Source organism: Sphaeramia orbicularis, chromosome 13, assembly GCF_902148855.1.
Source record: "Sphaeramia orbicularis chromosome 13, fSphaOr1.1, whole genome shotgun sequence".
In the NCBI taxonomy this organism is placed as follows: domain Eukaryota; kingdom Metazoa; phylum Chordata; class Actinopteri; order Kurtiformes; family Apogonidae; genus Sphaeramia; species Sphaeramia orbicularis.
The window spans coordinates 35,815,821-35,834,009 of record NC_043969.1 but is presented as its reverse complement, the minus strand read 5'-3'; the positions used below and the strand labels follow the sequence as shown (position 1 = coordinate 35,834,009).

General features: G+C 36.1%; 1 protein-coding gene across 3 annotated transcripts in view; it reads right to left on the bottom strand.

The window, feature by feature from the left end:
• Positions 1 to 18,189, bottom strand: part of LOC115431492 (glutamate receptor ionotropic, kainate 1) — a 51,762-nt gene extending 33,573 nt beyond the window's left edge. Inside the window, exons 1-5 of one of the 3 annotated variants that reach the window (XM_030151883.1) lie at positions 17,735 to 18,189; positions 6,168 to 6,335; positions 5,817 to 6,074; positions 2,702 to 2,883; positions 1,099 to 1,152 (exon numbers count right to left, since the gene is read on the bottom strand). In XM_030151883.1, coding sequence (XP_030007743.1) covers positions 1,099 to 1,152; positions 2,702 to 2,883; positions 5,817 to 6,074; positions 6,168 to 6,335; positions 17,735 to 17,819 — 747 coding nt within the window. In that variant the 5' untranslated portion in view covers positions 17,820 to 18,189. The remainder of the gene's footprint in view (positions 1 to 1,098; positions 1,153 to 2,701; positions 2,884 to 5,816; positions 6,075 to 6,167; positions 6,336 to 17,734) is intronic. The other 2 variants (XM_030151882.1, XM_030151881.1) reach the window with 2 other exon arrangements.

The window sequence follows — 18,189 nt, the reverse complement described above, 5'->3', positions numbered from 1 at the left end:
AATCTTTAACTCTACTCTGAGCTTTTATGAACATTTTTATGATCAGAAAATTAAATGTCGGAAAATACCCAATTTATACTGATTAAATGCAAAATACAGAAGATAATATGGCAATAAATGATGATAAATCACTTAAGAAAGGTTGATATAGAGAAAATTTCATTTTGGGAACTACCGCAAATATCACACTGGGTCTTTCTACTGATGTAGTTGTTTAATACCTGTTGATCCATTAATCCTATCAACCCATGTAAATAATTGTAAAATACAGTTAAAATACATCTTTTCATGGTTGTCAAATTTTACTCATTTGGACATTCAGAGGCTCCGTAGTTACTATGGAAACACTGTCATCTTCTACAACATTGATTCACCAGTAAAACCCATGGAGTTGGATCAATGACAGTGGATGGAGCCACTGGATTTATGTTCAGTTATTGATATCTTTGCTGAAAAACTTACTATTTCTTTTTTTTTTTTTTTTTTTTGGTTTGATATAACAATCTTTGAATTTCAGCATTTTCATGAACGTCTAAATTAAATATAGGAAATTAGATATAGGAAAATACATGATTTACAGGAAAAATGCAAAATACAGATAATAATCAGAATCAGCTTTATTGGCCAAGTATGTGAACACATACAAGGAATTTGGCTTCGGTTTTTACATTGCTCACGACAGACAGTTCTGACATGAACCCAGACAACATGTGGACCTAGACATAATATAGACAAACATTCGACTAGAGACAAGGACAACAATGGGTTGAGATTTACAGTGGATTTATAATGTAAGTTGTACAGAGTGCAAATTGAAGTTTTTATACAGTAAGTGGATGTGTGGATCCGGTCTATTAAGAATATATGTTTATGTATATATTATTTACAGTGGGATTTACATTGTAATATATACATTAAGTGAAAATTGAAGTTTTTTATACAATGAGTGGATATTCACGGGAATATTATAATCGATGATGATAAATCACTTAAGAAAAGTTAAATACAGAGAAAAATTTATTCGGGAACTGCCACAAAAGTAGCTCTGGGTCTTTATGGGTTAAAATGAAATGAGATGTGAGTGGTTGGTTTTCTTACCAGTGTGGTGAAGAAGAAGTGGTAATATTCAGTCATCATCCCCATGGACAAGATCTAAACAGACAACACAGGGTAGAATAGTTTAACCCTTTAATTCCTAAGACATTATTCCAGGTAAACGTGCTGCTGTGAATTTATGTCTGTTTCAGTGTCAAAAAAGCCGCTGTGAGGATATGTTTGTGTTCCTTTTCTTCAGTGGTTTTGTTTTACTGTGTGTTTTAGGGTCAACACAGATACTGGAATAACAGAAAAAGACAAAGAGAGGAACTGAAGTTTGACAAGTTTTGACAAAATAAGGCACTCAGAATGTACATCAATAAGAGTTTTTGGATGCTGAACATGAACTGTGAACTGGAACTCACTGAACAGCAAGTATTTGAATTTTGGCCCAGTGTTTTGTTTTGGGCTCTTTTTTTCTAAATCAGTCCAGCTGCTTTTTGATACCTAGTTGAACTCCAAAAAACAGTGACACGGTCAAAACTCAGTAAAAACACAGTAAAAAAAAAAAAAAAAAGAAAAAAAAAAGAAAAATCACCACAACACAGCAAACAGTAAAAATAAAAAACATCTTACTGCACATTCACTTGTCTGATATCTACAGATTTTTTTATTATGTGATCATTTATTTATCTTTTAATGCTTATGGTCATTATGGCAATTAACTTGTGTATTGCCCCAGTGGACCTTTGTCATTTGTGTTGGGAAGGGAGTGGCTCCATTGTGTGTTGTCCTGTGTTGTGTAATTTTATTGTGGTGGCATCTGGTGCTGTTTCTGTCTATGTGTTTTTGTGTATGTGTTTATGATCCCTGCTGCACTCCAAATTTCCTTTCTAAGGATAAATGAAGTTGAAAGTTGAAGCTGAAAGTTGAAACCACAAGGAAAACAGTGTAGAAAAAAAATAAAAAATAAAAATAAAAAATAAATAATTATAATAAAAAAGCCCAAACAGGTCTAAAAGGTCTATTCTATCAGCATTTTTGAAATTTTTCTTATTGAACAAATGGTTGAATTTTTGGGAATATTTAAGGTAAATTACACATTCAGAATGCTCACCACAGACACATCAGGGGTTAAAGGGTTAAAGTTTGGCCTCTGACTGTACATACACACTAGAATTTTGATCCAGACAGTATTCATATAATCTGTTCCTAACCAAACGTTATCCAACCTTGCCTTTATTTCACCCAGAGCGTTTTACAAATGACATGTCATCCATTTTCTGTATTATCCCATTTTGCATTGTTTGCATGGTTTGCATACCAAGTATCAAAGTGAATATATGTCATAATTTGACTATGTTAGCACAGTGTCTACAATTAATCTTGTGTATGATTCTAAATTTGTATGCCTGACTTGGAAATAGACTCTGCATGGATTTGGATATGAACATAAGATTTCTGAAGGGGATAGATTTTGACTAATCTTGCACATAGTAAATATGAAATCAAGAGTAATGCCAGAAATACCAAAAGGAGTATGCTTAATTGAAAAAAAATACAAAATGGATTTGTGACAACACTGCATGTTAAGTCTTTGTGGTGTGGATGCAGTGCAGACATACAGTGAACATATGATGATGATGATGATGATGATGATGATCACCTGCTTTAGAACATCAGCTGACGTCTGGTACGAGCAGTCAAATATGACATAGAACTCCTTCCCCTTCTTCATCTCTTTCAACAGAGGGCGGGCATCTTTGCTTCCTGTCGGCAGCTGACGGATTTTGATTTTAATGCTGTATCTGGATGGAGCTTTGATCAGTTCTTGCAAACGGATCAGTCCTTGAATTAAAAGACAATTATACCATTATTACACCCCACAGTCACATTAATTTAACCAAACCCTAGTATTATAGCCTCATTTAATCTCCAGCTTTTACAAAAAAAAATTCCACTCGGTTTCCAAGTTGATTAAATTTCTAAGTTAAACACTCCACATTTTTTTGTTGATGGCCTTGTTGAAAAAACATTAAGCCACAAAAGACAGTAATTGACTGTAAACCAGTCATACTTATTCAGACTTCTCTGTAATGACATGATACCAAAAGGAGCAAAAAACTCCCTTTATATACAGAAATATTAAGCATCAATTATGAAATTGAATTAACTCAATAAAATAAATTAGAGCATATAAATCAGTCTAAACTTACAACATTAAAATTATGCTGAATTGAACTTGTTGAATTTGCATTTAGTGATTTGTTTTGTATTTTTACCTCTTCTCACGAAATGATTGTGACAATGGGATTTATTCTTGGTAGATAACGTGTAACTGGGACTCAGTATGTAATCATTGAACATGGTGAAAGGAAGAATAATAAATAAATAATAAACAAATAAAGGAAGAATGGGTCTGAAATTGTTGCAGTTCCTCCTTGTGACCCTTGGAGGGTGGTAAAAATTTTCTCAGCACCAATGCAAATTCCGAATGATGATTGTTGTAAAATGTCTTGTTAAGATGGCAGTCAAAAGTAAAGCTACGTATCAGTCAGTTTAACAAGTAGATTTAAGAACAATATTGTCAAACATATTCCGTTCTATCCCATTAGCCTAGCTGCACTTGAATTATCTGTCACGTATGATGTTACAGTTCCATAAATGTTAGCAATGGTAATCAGTAAATGTATATATGATCTAGATTACTTCTGTTTTGGCTTATTAGTTGTTTTTTTTTACGAGGACTTGAAATGTCAGTGTACTGCCATGCTAGCTTTGACGCTAAAATTTTCATATTGCAGTTTCTGTCTTTGACCACCAGAGGGCACGTGATTTGAAACACTTAGGTCAGTGCATCACCTGTTAAGTTAATTTGGTTAATGCCAACTGTATAACATTTCTTCATGCTAAATAAAACATTTTAAGACAGGAAACCAGCCATTTATATAAACAAATTACATAACTCTTTGAAAATACATTTAATGGACATTTTGTCAAATTCAATTGTGTGAATTACCACATATATTTGGATCTTATGTTTTTGTTTTTTTGTTTTTTTTTTAATTTGTATTTCTCTTTGCTTGGTTTTCTGTGATACTTTTAACATTAAATCCACACATTTAATTTTATCAAAGTTTGCAGTGTCTCATCTGTTTGTAACTTCCCCCTCTTGTGGTTTTGATAAGGAAATTCCAGGAAAGTCTATTAAAAAAAAAATCTTAAATTACGCAAAACATAATAAGGGGGTTTAGGAAGATAGTTGCTTTTCAGTGCTTGATTTATTAGCAAGTACAATGTCAAGTTATAAACAAATGTTGTCATCATTCTTACGTCACATTAACGCATGCTCTGATGCTAGCTAGCAAGTGGCGGCTTTGGTCTTAGATCTTTATATTTTAAGATATTATTATTATTATTCTTTATTTTTTCTTCATTGTGTCTGTAAGCCTTTGCATTATGCTAATTTATTTGTTTAGAAGATTTTTCTTTTTGACATAATGATATTAAAAAATTCTTTGTTTTGTATACATATATTTTTTCAATAAAGTTGGTGGAAAAAAAAGCTAGCAACCGGCGGTGGCAGAGCTAACGAAATTTGCACGCAAAGTTTACTAATTTATGATATCTTACTCCACATATAGACAAAAAAAGACAACAAGAACAAACAGCTGGAGGGATATACATGCATCAAAGTGCTACTGTCATGTTGAAAACAGGCAGGAGCTTCACATGACAATATCTGATAAGTTTTCTGCTTTCAAATAACCACAATATCTAGCTAACCTTAACACCTAGCTAGCTAACGACGCACCAGACTGGATTAATTGCTGTGTCCCCTGGCCTGGACATTTCTGTTATTGGATTTTAATGTCAGTGCACAATCGGAAATGACTGATCGCGACCTGAACAGATGGTGATATTTGTTGTGAAGGACAACCTGCATGCGTTTGTAAATACAAAGTTAAAGAAGAAGATCTGTAAAAGGTAAGAAATCTGACTTAGCATAGTAGTGTCCAATGAAGGAATGTTTGTGAAACGTGGTAGAGGTTCTGTTTGGCCAGACTGCACAGTTTTGAGATGTTTAGTTTTTTTTCCCCCTATATTGGTGAGTTTATCTTGGATTGTTTTGTCATGTTTAAAATGTGTAAGTGCTTGTGGTGGACTGCAACTTCATGAAACATTCATTTCACTGACTCTGCACAGTTTAGGTTCAGTAGGTTGAATTAGCTCTTAATTCTATAGCCACCATAATGCCCTAAGGGGAAGAACCTATTTCTAGCAGTTTTTGACATTTTGTGTACATCATAACTTTATGGTATATAATGCTGAGTTGGTTTCTAGGTGGAGTTTGTTATAGCAGTGCAAATATAAAGCAATACAGGTAACCTGCAGTTACAAGTTTTAATATAAATATTTTTAAAGAGGTGAAGATAATGGCACTTTTTGTCTATGAAAGAGAAAAAGTAATAACAAATGCAACAAGTCTCCAGCCCAGACTGTGTTTTTACAGGCCAACAATCCAAAATATTATGATGATTGAATTTAAGATGATTACACAGATGAACATGGAATAAACTCAATCTGAGGAAGCTCAAAAAGAAAATGAATTCTAAAAATGCACATCAGTATGGTAAACATATTTGATATAATTTGGTGTAATGTTAGTTTTAATTACATCTGGCATATGCTACTGATGTGTTTTTCTGCATTACTGCTTTTCCAGCCCCTCTGGGAATGACACCAGATGTCTCCTGTCATTTTATCCCATGTTCACTCACCAGTTGCATCCTCATATACAACAGTGACTGTCTTCCACTTGTAATACTGCACTATGTCCAGCACAGATCGGCTTATTGAGGCGTACTCAGGATAGAGGTTAATATAGAAGTTGTCTTTGTTGTCCACTGAAGGGTGTTTCCAGCGTGTCTGGATGTGAGGGACTTCTAGGGCGTTACAAATGGACTGGACTGCACTGACAGATGAGCTGTGAGAGGGGCCGAACACTGCCCCGACGCCCAACGCCAGCTGGTCGCAGGCTACAGGTATGAAACAGAATGAAGGGAGAAAGTAGAAAACAAACACGAGAAACAGTTTGATCCTAATCTTATTAGTTTCACAGTAATCTTTACCTCTTCTTGAGGCCTCAAAACTGTCAAACAAGTTTATCCTCTGGATGTCATAGGTCAATGTGGTGTTTGGCATTAAGGTCCGGTTCCTGTTTATGTTGGTTACGGCGAATTTAAAGGCCAGTTCTTCAACACTAATGGGCTCATTTTCGAGTGTCTCAAAGATGCCCCCTGTAGGAAGAGAAGAAACACAAATGTTGAAAGCAGTCGGCACATATAATCAAAGAAAACTATTGATCTAGTGGCTTTACACAGCACAGTTATTCTTTGCAATTATCATACTTTTCCAAATTGAAGGTTATCACAGCAGTGAGTAATGTGGCCCTGTTCTTCTTTGCACTTCTGTCACATAATACTACTGAGATGACAGGATTTAATCTCATTCAGCTTGACCTTTCCTCACTCCACCCTGTTTACTTGACCTAAATTCTAAAAACTGTCACAATAACACTTATGAAAGTGTGTTGTAATTTGGATATGAAGCCATGCTACACATTTGTAGGCCAACTCCAAAGTAACCACGAATAAATTATCATGGCAGACAATTAAACGTCATGTAATATTTCCTCGCTGCCCTTTTCACTTGTAAGCAGTAACACATGAACAGCTGTATTATACACCCTCATATTTCATGGTGCCTTTGTTTACTGCTGTATACAACAATCATCTTCTGTAAAACTCATTTCAGGTTTATGGTATCACATAGTCATCATGAAATGTAATTTACAGTAAAGATGTTAAAGTCTTGTTGGTAGGCCACCAAAACAGAAACAGTCTTATCTGTGAATAGCTGCATCTATACCTGGATTTCCATGAGAGAAATGAAAAAAAAAAATCATCTACTTATTTCTGTTTTGCTGATTTTCCTCACTTCAGGGTTGCTTTTCCTGTGGAGCTGATCTCCAGACTCTTACTTTGCAAATGTGAAGGTTTCATTAAATCCCACAGCGGCATCTTTGTCTTTAATGTCCTGCAAAGTGCTCATCTGCTCCTTGATATTACAGAAGAATCGTTTTTATTGAGCCATTTGGTGGCAGTTTTATATTAATTCAACACTCATTCAGTTTTACAATATGTAGAAATCACAGCCTCTGGAAGATTAGAAAAATCCATGATGAAAATGCAAATCTAATCTTTGAGGTATCTGTTTATAGAAAATCTGCATAAAATCAAACTGCACGGGAAGAGTCTGAATCACAGACCAGTGGATTTATGTTGAAGAGAAACACGACTCTTTACCGTTACACAGTCATTTTTTAAATTACTAAACCATACTTTGCCATGAGGCATGCAAGAGGGATTTACATGTCATATCTATTTCTACAGTAATTATTTTAAGTATGTGCTTACACCTGAAAGTAGAGTAAGAGAGCAGTTCTCTAAGCTAAAACTGGTTCATTTAACATTTGTGGATGGGAATTGAGAACTGGTTCTATGTCATCTCATCCAATGGAATCATGTGCCTCCAAGCTTTCGGTGTCTTTTATCGATGTTTTTCTAATAGTGACGCCAGTTTCATGCATTACTGCTGGAAACTTGAAACAACAACGAGTCATGCTGGAAAAGAAGACGACATCTAAATCAGGTCTTCATTTTACAAGTAAAAATAGCAGCAGCACTATGTGTAATTATTTGAATAAGAACAGAAACACCATAGAGTGAAAAGTGTTGCATCTAACAGTATTTCCATTACTGAACAATCTTTTCAATAATATTCTCTATTCATTGTTTGGATTTTAAATGTGAAATATTTATTTTCCAAAGTCCGACATGACATCTTCAAATATCACCACAGTCCATAAATATTTAATGTACTGTCACAGAGGAGGAAAGAAACCAATAAATCTTTACATTAAAAAATCTGGAATTAGAGAAATTAGACTAATAGACCACGCTAGCGTGTTGACCCATAGGGATACATGGGTCATATTAATAGCAATATCTAGGGACAGAAGTTAGGAAAACAGTTCCTGTTTTTAACTTCATTTCCCATCATACAGCGTGGTCCTGCACTTCCTGTCAACTGTCATGGACTGAAGCTAGTAAATGCGTCGTGCCTATTTTAACTTCATTTCCTGTCATGAAGCGTAGTATTGCACTTCTGGTCAACCAAGCAATGTGATTGTAAGGCAATTGTATTCCAAAAGGACTAATATCTCCCAAAATATTGGTCCTATCAACTTGCTGAGATATATAATGTGGAGATGGGACTATTCCTCAACTGTAGGCACCAAATTGACCAGTTAAAAACGTCTCAATTTCTCAGAACTGTGCAGACACACACGCACAAACACACGCACACACACACACACACACACACACACACACACACACACACACAGATGCTCTGAGACCTTCCAGTATTATGATATAGATATTTACGATACTTAGTACAGGATTTTCGCAGGGTCTTAAAAAGTCTTTAAAGTCTTGAATTTACAAATCTGCATTTAATACCTAAAAAAAGTCTTTAAAAGGTATTAAGTTTGATATGGTAGGCCTTAAGTTATGTTGCCACATACTGCCATAAATGTGTTTAAATGTGTCTGTTGAATGTCCAAACTGCAAAGAAAGCAACACTATTCTACTCAGTTCCACCTGTTCCAACCTGACAATTTCTATTGAAATTAGGAACCAGTTATTGCTAACTTGGCAGCCCCCGATGACAAGTGACCTGGATCGGTGGGAATCAAGGTGTTCGAAGAAATAATACATTCTCCTAAATTCTAGGAGTCACAAATTTTTTAAATGGGTAATAAATTCAGTTCTAAGTAGTCTTAAACAGATCTTAGAAAGTCTTAAATTTAACTTGTACAAACCTGTAGGAACCCTGTTAGTAGGCGGTTACATTTTTCTGTGTAACATGGGCTTAAGTTTTAGGAACACTATATTTTACACACTTCATGGTGGTAAAAATTCAGTTATTACATACAGGGTGGGGAAGCAAAATTTACAATATTTGAGGCAGGGATTGAAAGACAGTGTATCACCAATTAGTTTATTGAAAGTCATGAGAATTTATTTGCCACAAGAAAATTGACATAATAGAAAATGTTTTTATTCTATGTGTCCTCCTTCTTTCTCAATAACTGCCTTCACACGCTTCCTGAAACTTGCGCAAGTGTTCCTCAATATTCGGAGGACAACTTCTCCCATTCTTCTTTAATAGTATCTTCCAGACTTTCTCGTAATAGTTTTGCTCTATCATTCTCTTCTTTCCATTATAACAGTCTTTATGGACACTCCAACTATTTTTGAAATCTCCTTTGGTGTGACGAGTGCATTCAGCAAATCACACACTCTTTGACGTTTGCTTTCCTGATTACTCATATGGGCAAAAGTTTCTGAAAAGGTATGGATAATAGTGTTAGGTATGATTATGACATCAATATATGTTTGGTTTCAAAACAATTGATGTAGTGCCTGCTGAGAAAAAACAACTAAATGTTCATTGTAAATTTGCTTCCCCACCCTGTACACTCCACACAGGCTTAGAACATTTGTTTTTCAGTCACCACATTTGCATGAAAATGAACACTGTACAAATACTCTCAGATTTGTATCCATTTTAGACGGTGAAGCTGAAAATGTGTGAAGGCTTGTTTTTTTTTCCCCTACACAGAGAATTCATCTGGAAACAACAATCAGATCTAAAAAAGGAATCATTAATGAAATTGGAATCTATACATTTCCTACCTATGTGTATTTGTATCTTAAGGCTCTTAGCAAATCCTTATTTCCATTATTGATCACCTGGTCTGCATGATTTGAATGACTAATTCTTATTTCAATTCAAAATATCATAAAATACTGGAAAATGTCTATCATGGTTTCCCAGAGATTCTTTATTTCAAGATTTTCAGTTTATAAAAACAGTCTGTAAATCCTGTTGTTGAGAAGCCCATGGCTATTGATAATAGAATAGTGTTACAGAATTAGCTCACTGACTTTTTCTTTTATCACTAATCATTTTTCTTATGTTTTTCATTGTTGTTTCCTATTATTTATGCTTCCTCTTTTTAGATCGTGTATGAAAACTTCATATGAGAAGAAGTTACAGACATCCACCTGTGCTGGAGGTACGTTCTGATATAATAATCTTTGACATTCCTCTTCTGCAGGGCTGATTAAGGACAATATTTTAACAGTATGACAGTTGTCTCAGCAATATCACAGCATATTTATGGAATTCACAATCATTATTAGTTTTTATAATTAATTTAGTCACCCTTTGTTGAGCAATGCTTATTATAACGAAGCTTTAAACTATTTTACTGAACTATGTCTAAAAAGTCTCCCTTTTGGAAATTCATAAGTAAGCCAGTCATTTCCCATTTGAACTAAAGAAATCATGAGGAAAAAGAGGAGCGGGACATTTTAGAAAGTATTTAAGAAACGGACAATGCCTAGCTAACTCCAACCCTCGTACCATGATGGGATAATATTGGAACTCATTGACCCACTTTGTTACCGTTGTATTTCAAGATTTGATACTGCCCTCTCTGTGCTTGTTGACGCTCTTCTTATGTCTTTGCATTTTTCGGTTTTATTGTCTGTTTGTTAAAAACATGTAAAATCTGTCAAAAATAAAGTATAAAAAAAGAAAGTATTTAAAATTGAATAAATCCTCTTCCATCAACAACATAACAACATAAATGGAAGAAAAGTGCAAACAGGTTTGATTATGTGTACAGCTGCATTTTTCTTCAGTGCTTCAGACAAACAAATGCGTACATACTGTAGGACAACCTTAAATATTATATCTTTAAATGGTATAATGCTGTAACCTTATAAAACACTGACCAGTGTTTGCACAGAGTAAAAAAAAAAAAGTCAATTTTTAAAAACACAGTCCTTCCTCTGTTGGCTCTGTTTCCCTGGGCTGTGGGGAAGGGGGGCTGTTTAAGAGCTGAGACGATCAACCTGAAAACCATCCAACTCATAATCCACCACGCTGGTCCAGAAAGATGAGTGTCCTAGCATGCCACGGCCGGCAATATGGCCGGCAGTTTAACCCCAGCAGGCACGAGCACTACATACAATGCTTTACATTCAGTTGCGTAAAGCTCCACATAAAAAACATTAGGATTAAGGCTAGAAAAGTGCTGGATTGTCTCTGGATTGTCAGCACCTGCGTAAAAGGCGGGCAGACTCGTGTGAGACCCAGTGTCCTTATCCGTGCTGAAAATGCCCCTGCGCGTCGATTTCCCCTCGAGCCTTTTAAATGTGAATCATTAAAAAACATCTGGGCCTGCAGTGATAGGATTTCTGGGCTAAATGTTTGTTGCCACGTTTAAGTGCAGGCGTAGTTATTTGTAATGTTTAATAACTGTTGTCAGATATACCAATGACAGCCACTTCCATGGTTTTCCCACAGCAACACAAAGACTGAAATAAGGCACTTAGAGAGCAGTGCAATTTTCAGAATTGCTCAATCAATAGTTACATTAACCATGGACATAAATCATAAGTATGCCATTCCAGTGCTACAATAGTTTGCAAATGACCTCTTCTCAACACAGAGGCTACAGATGGCAATAGGTCATTGCACTCTCTAGCAGTCTTTGAAGAAGCGCCTGTGAAATTGTGATTGATTTGGAAGGAGAAAAGGCCTTTAAAAAGCTCCCCTTGAGACCTTAATTGTGAATGACCTTTTTCTTTGGTGTAGCATAGCCTCAAACCCCAAACTGAGAGAGCCTTGTCTGGACTCCCTGGTCACTAAACGTGCTTGAAAGTGCCAATCCTAATTATGGTTACCAAGCTTCAGCGAGCAGCTGCTAGGACCTGTTTAAGTCCTTCATTCTATCTGCAAGAATATGGCATTTTTCAGGTAAAAAAAAATCAATAACCATCTCTAAAAATCGCCGAAGACATAGCTGTCATCACAGCACAACAAACAAATGCAAATAGCAGCATCATTTCTAATCAGTGAGTCAGTTTGCTTCGGACTTTAACAAGGCTATGCAAAATAGATGGACCCGTCGGAGCAAAAATAGCTGCTGCTATTTAGATTTTCTGATTTACATTTTTTGTCGTTGACCTCTAATCAAATGCTAATCACATGCATCATCCCAAAGCAAGAGCTCCGAACTCAAATCGGAACTCGCTGTATCTGCTTTGTGTCTAAAAATAATGCATAAACAAAGTGAATCATCAGGTAATATTGGCAAAAAAAAGTATGTTAGACAGTCTATACGACTTCCTAAAATAAAAGTCACTTATTTAAAACCAGTATTCATCAGTGGCTTTTAATAATCCATTGATATTATCTTCCCCAGTCTACTTAATGCACCGCCTCTTCCACTTTTAATTGTATGTATCCTCATTTGCCATCCCACAGTAGCTCTGTAAAGCTTCAGTGTTAATGAAAACATACTTGGAGCAGCTGTTCACAGTGGCAACATCCTTAACAAGACATTTTTTTGTTCAGCTTTTATATGTTAAATGAGCTATATAAACTGTTTACACTCTTATAGTCTCCAAAATGCACGTTCCTTTGTTAATTTCCTCTCTTAGATTTGCAAAACGCCACATGCCACAGTAGCAGAAAAAGGCATTATCATTTCCTCTTATTTCCACCTGAGATAAAATCATATATTTATTTATTTATTTATTTTTAAATATAATGAGTTTCTTGATTTCCTGAGCACGGCCCATGGGATGCAGTGTGACAGCTGTGTGTCTGCAGCTCGGCATAAAGAGCACCGGTCCAAGCAATCGCAGCTTGTCCACATCAGCAAAACACCACTGAATGATATCTGTGCTGTTGAAAGGAGCTGAAACCTTTGTTAAAACATAAAGCCTTTGGCAAACATGCAGCGTTATAGAGTGGAACTGACTGATCCAAATGTCAGCTATAAACCTCCAGTTTTTCTCACGCTCACGTCCACACATCTGGAGCGAAGCGTCATTTAATTTTTCTTTTTGGAAAATGAGTTTAAAATTATCTTACTACATACAATACATTCATGTATTTGAAAACTGAGGCAGGAAATCAGTCTTATCTCTTATAGTCATTTTCAATTAAAAGGCCTCACAAAACACTGTGCATATCACGAGAAAATAATTACGTTTGTTCACACCGCAGGCTCCGACAATTATGATACTGTAGTGGCAAGACTGAGGCAACACTCATGTCCCAATTGTAGTCATCCAAACAGAGATATTTAAGTAAAGCAAACAACAGCATTACATATAAATCCTTCGTCAACCTGGCTTTGTTGATAGCCCGGTACAATATTAATCCATCTCCTTGCCTGATAAAAATACGTTAAAACACCCAAGGATCGAAACTGGCACCAGTGAGATTATAATAGCATCAGTGTTGCCAGATGGAACATGTTAAAGGTCCAGTGTGTAAGATTTAGCAGGCTGTGGGAGGATGTGACTGCAGAAATGGAATAATCATTTTCATATCTCTACAAATATTGAAAATCCAGATCACTGTGTTTTTTAAATTTTTTTTTTTTTTTTGGCATTTTTTTCTCCTCCTACCTTTAGACCTTTTAGCTGTTTATATCTACAGACAGAGGGAAAAGGTCGCTGTTCAGAGTCCACCATGTTTCTAAAGTAGCCCAGAACAGACTTCCTCTTCTTCTCCTTTTTTACATTTTTGCTGGGGAGCATCCAATATAGAGTGTAGACCAGATTTCATTTTCCCAAAACAAACAAAATGAACACCCAAACAAGTCACTTTTTGGGCGTTATAGGAGTGTGTCTTAATTGAAATGTCCAACTTCACTGCCACATGTCAGCAAATATCACAAAAATAAAATATTGTATTTGATAGAAAGTCATCAAATGCAAGTCATGTAAATAATACAAGCCCGTATTCTATTATATTCAATATAAAATGCCTAAAATATTTGATTAGTGAATAGGAATTTATATACAGCTGTGCTCATGAGTTGAGTTGATCATCAGAACATGCATGAGTGGCTGCAAAAACATTGTGAGAAAAAGCCCATTTAAACATAACCGTGATAATGTTAGGAAATTGATCTAGATGAGACAGACTACACTGACTACAACTACTATTACTGTCATGAAATGATCACATAATTGCATATTTAGCATCATTCACTATACATAACACTGAATTATGATGTATAGTCAAAGGAATTCAAAACAAATTATAGTGCAAATAAGGTACTTATCTTATACCTGGAGATACAAAATAGCAAAAGCAATACTTGAAATCGAGACTACCACTATAAGAAGCATGTCTGGGATTATTTCATTTTTAAGCTCAAACCTTAACCATTTCACATATTGTTGGGTTTCCTTTTTCATAACATTGTGAGTGTATGCAGATCTGCCATAATATATTCAAAACTTCATATATAATTTAGGGTACAATATGATTAATAGAAGACAAGATGAGATAAATAAAGCAATATCATTAATGACGAAATGTATTATTTGTCCCTAATTAATCTTTTTTTTTCTTGCAGCATGAAGCTGTAGCCTGAATCCAAGGCTTCAGAGCATTGTGTGTTCGTGTGAGTCAAAAATGGGTCATGGGATCATGGCTCAGCCCATCTTTGTTGTTCTGGACGTCTGCATTTTCCCAAGTAAGACAAACCAACTCTGTAAAAGGACTCGTAAGATTTAAAGAACGATTCAGCACATATATAGTGTATATAGAGTCTGCTTTCAATAATTGTGTAGATAAAACAGAGAATAAGCATATCACACTGTGTTTGCAGATGACACATGGATCAATGCTTTCACTCAATAGGCTATTAGCTAGCAAATGAACAAATGGACAAAAAAGTTCGAGCTGCCTTGGATAATTTATACTAAAGTAATTATAAGTTTGATCTTAGAGATGCTGGCAAGGTAAAGCTAGAGCAGAAATCACTACACAAGCTGTTCTTATGAGCCACTTTATGGTGCGTTGAAAACTTCAATAAATGCTGTCTTTTCAAGCCTCCAAAATACCATATAAAAAGCTATATATTAAAGCTTATCTCTATTGCAAAAAAAAATCACACTCTATTATTTCAACGTTATTTCTCAGCTTTGTAATTGCTCCAGTTAGAATTTCTTATTTTTCCAAATGATTTAAAGAATCACTGAGCTTCCATCTCATCTTTAATAGGCCAGACAATGCTGTGGGGTAATGCATGCTGGGAGGTCATAAAAACAAAAGATTTTGCTCATGCTGCAGGCAAATGCTGATAAAGCCTTGGGCTTTTCTTTTTATAGACTTCTGTTCCTCATTAAAGAGGAGAGAGCAAGAAAAATACAATGAGTGAACCTTTCTTTAAAAAACCCTGATACCCAGAGTGAGGTTAACATGAAGAAACTGATCTTAGAGTCTAATGTGTGGGTTTGTCACTGTGTGCGATTATCATATGAAGGGGAGTCTTTTAAAGCAGAGGAACACAATGACGTAGTGTTTTGCTTTCTCCCACCTCCCCATCCTGGGTCAGTTCCCAGTGATACCCCCTCCTCCTCCCCAACTACACCACCAGTGCCACTCCAACCTGGGCTCATGCCAGACTGATCATGAATGAGGACCAACCAGTCTACTATCTTCGTTTGATGTGGAGCACTGAGCTTTCTCTGTTCCAGCGATACCAGTGAGCACCACCAAAATATTACATGTCCAAAGTGATGATTAGCATTATAAAATGTATCAGTGCATCAAGAAAATCCACTCAAATTCTAATAAAACAGAGTATAAGACCATGAAAAAGGAAGGAAATGATAATTGACTATTGGTGTATACATCACTTATGTCCAAAACAGCAGCAAACATATCAGATGAGACTAATTGCAGGCAACAGCAAATCAACCTTAAATAAACAGCTAAATAAAGTTCAGGCCAAACCACAAACTGCTGCCTCTGTGCACTTCCCAGTGATGAGATTTGGTAGCTGCCTAAGTACCATATTTGGGGGAAGAGACTTTATGCATAAAGAAGATTAGTTTTAGTTGTTTAAAGGCTTGGGGAAGAAGATTTACCATTATTACCAACCCCAGTGAAAAAGAGTGGTAGCCATTCACAATCTGATGCCAGTGCTTGCCAAGACCGAGAAATGTTAATTGAACCAAGCCACACACCATATGGACGAGATTATGATGAGTGCGGGTCATGAAGAGAATGACAAAAGATTAGGTGGCCTCGGAGAGTGATAGATAATTTAGAAAGATTAACAACATACAGCACAGATCAGGACTGGCAGAGCAGAGAGGTGGCACCGGCCTACTGGCCTCTATCGTTATGCAACACCAGACTGATTGGAAGAATCTTTAGAAGTAGAGGAAATATAGAAAAATACAGAGCTGCCCTGGGCATTGAGTGGATCAGAGAGTCTTGGGGCCTAAATTAAAAAATGTAATTCTTGTGATGCAATCACCTAACTCATGAGAGGAATAGAAAATAACCAATGGGAGAGGAGCAGAGATCATTAATTTGCACGAAAACACTAACTTGCTGCACACTTTTGTCTAAGTTACATCAGAAATCAAAGGGAGGGGGATGTTGAAATGCACGCTCTGTTTGTCTAATTATAAGCACAGACTGAAATTGAAAGCAAAGTAGACTTCATGTCTCAGAGGACACAGACACATTCACAGATGTCAGTGTAGATCAGCATCCACTGAGCAACCCGGTCTAAATACCTTTGTTCTTTGTTTACTGTGACTGCCCACTCATTATTCTTAAGCTCTGTATTAATTTCACAATCCTCTGTGCCAAAGATGACATTGTGCCAAGAGTACATCCCTTCAGATGGCGCAGTAGGCCACTTTAATCACTCATCCTCTTCTGACCTGCGCTGTCAACACCAAGGAACAGAAAATGCGACTATGGAACTGGGCTAAAGTGTATTAACATGAATTTAATGAAAATCAGTAGTTTGTTCTTGTATGCCTCTTTCATGAGCCCCTATTAGAATATCTTGCTTATGAAAAAGGGAACATTAACCAATAAAGCTACTAATATCAAAAAAACTAGAATAGGAGCATCAGACAGCATCACAACAACATGGAAAAAGTTTCTTTGTCTTTCTAATATGCTGTTTTGTCACTTTACACTTTAACTTTACATGTCTAATCCAGGCTAAAGGAGCACAAGTGTTTAAAGAATTGCAACATTGCCATCTGAAAAGTACCACATATAGGCTATGAGTGGCCTTGAACGCACCGTGACTGTCTGTAGCCTCATAAAGGAGTAAAAAAAATAGGTGCCATGAATTAAATTCTGTGCTATAAAGATGGACTTATCTACAGCAGTTGAGTTGTTAAAGTTGGCAGAAACAATTTTTTTTGCATTTCCTAGCAGTACTTAATTAATTAAAATGGTTATGAGGCAATATTTTAGGACGAAGCAAAATGTACATTCGGAGACCATGAAGGTAAAATCCCACAAATTATTGAAAGGTCATAATTTTATTTCATTGCTCATGCAAAGATGGAGCACATTATTAATACAACTGAAAAATGAGGTTCACCCGATTGTAGGTCATAGGATGGAATATTAAAACAGGTAGTGATTTCACAGTGGCAGTCTGTGTTTGAATATTTTAATAAACAGTAAATGAAAAATTCAGACCACTTACCAATTCTCAGGACTTGCGCAGAACTGAGCCAAAACTCTGCCATCAAGTAAAGCAGTGAAAATAACAGTCCCTTCCTTTTCGCCATGGTCCTCCCTCCGGAGTCAAATTTAACATTGATATCAGTTTTTTCTTCCCTTGGTAATTCATGCTGATAACTTGCCAGTCTTTATATCCGTAACGAAAAACAAACTGGCATCCGACCCACATCCTTCCCTCACACATTGTGATGAGAAAAAAACATCAACAAAAACAAAAACACACGCTCCACTTGTTTCAAGACCAAAAGAACTCCAGTTTTTTCCATTCTAAAATCCTTTATGTGTTACTATGGTTTTGCTTCCTAGATTCACTGTCCTGGCATCCCTCTTATCATGTTTTTTTTCCCGGTGCACACTTGAATTGTAGGCTGCAACTAAGGAGGAGGACCGTGCACTGTGCTCCTGCTGTCAAGTGAG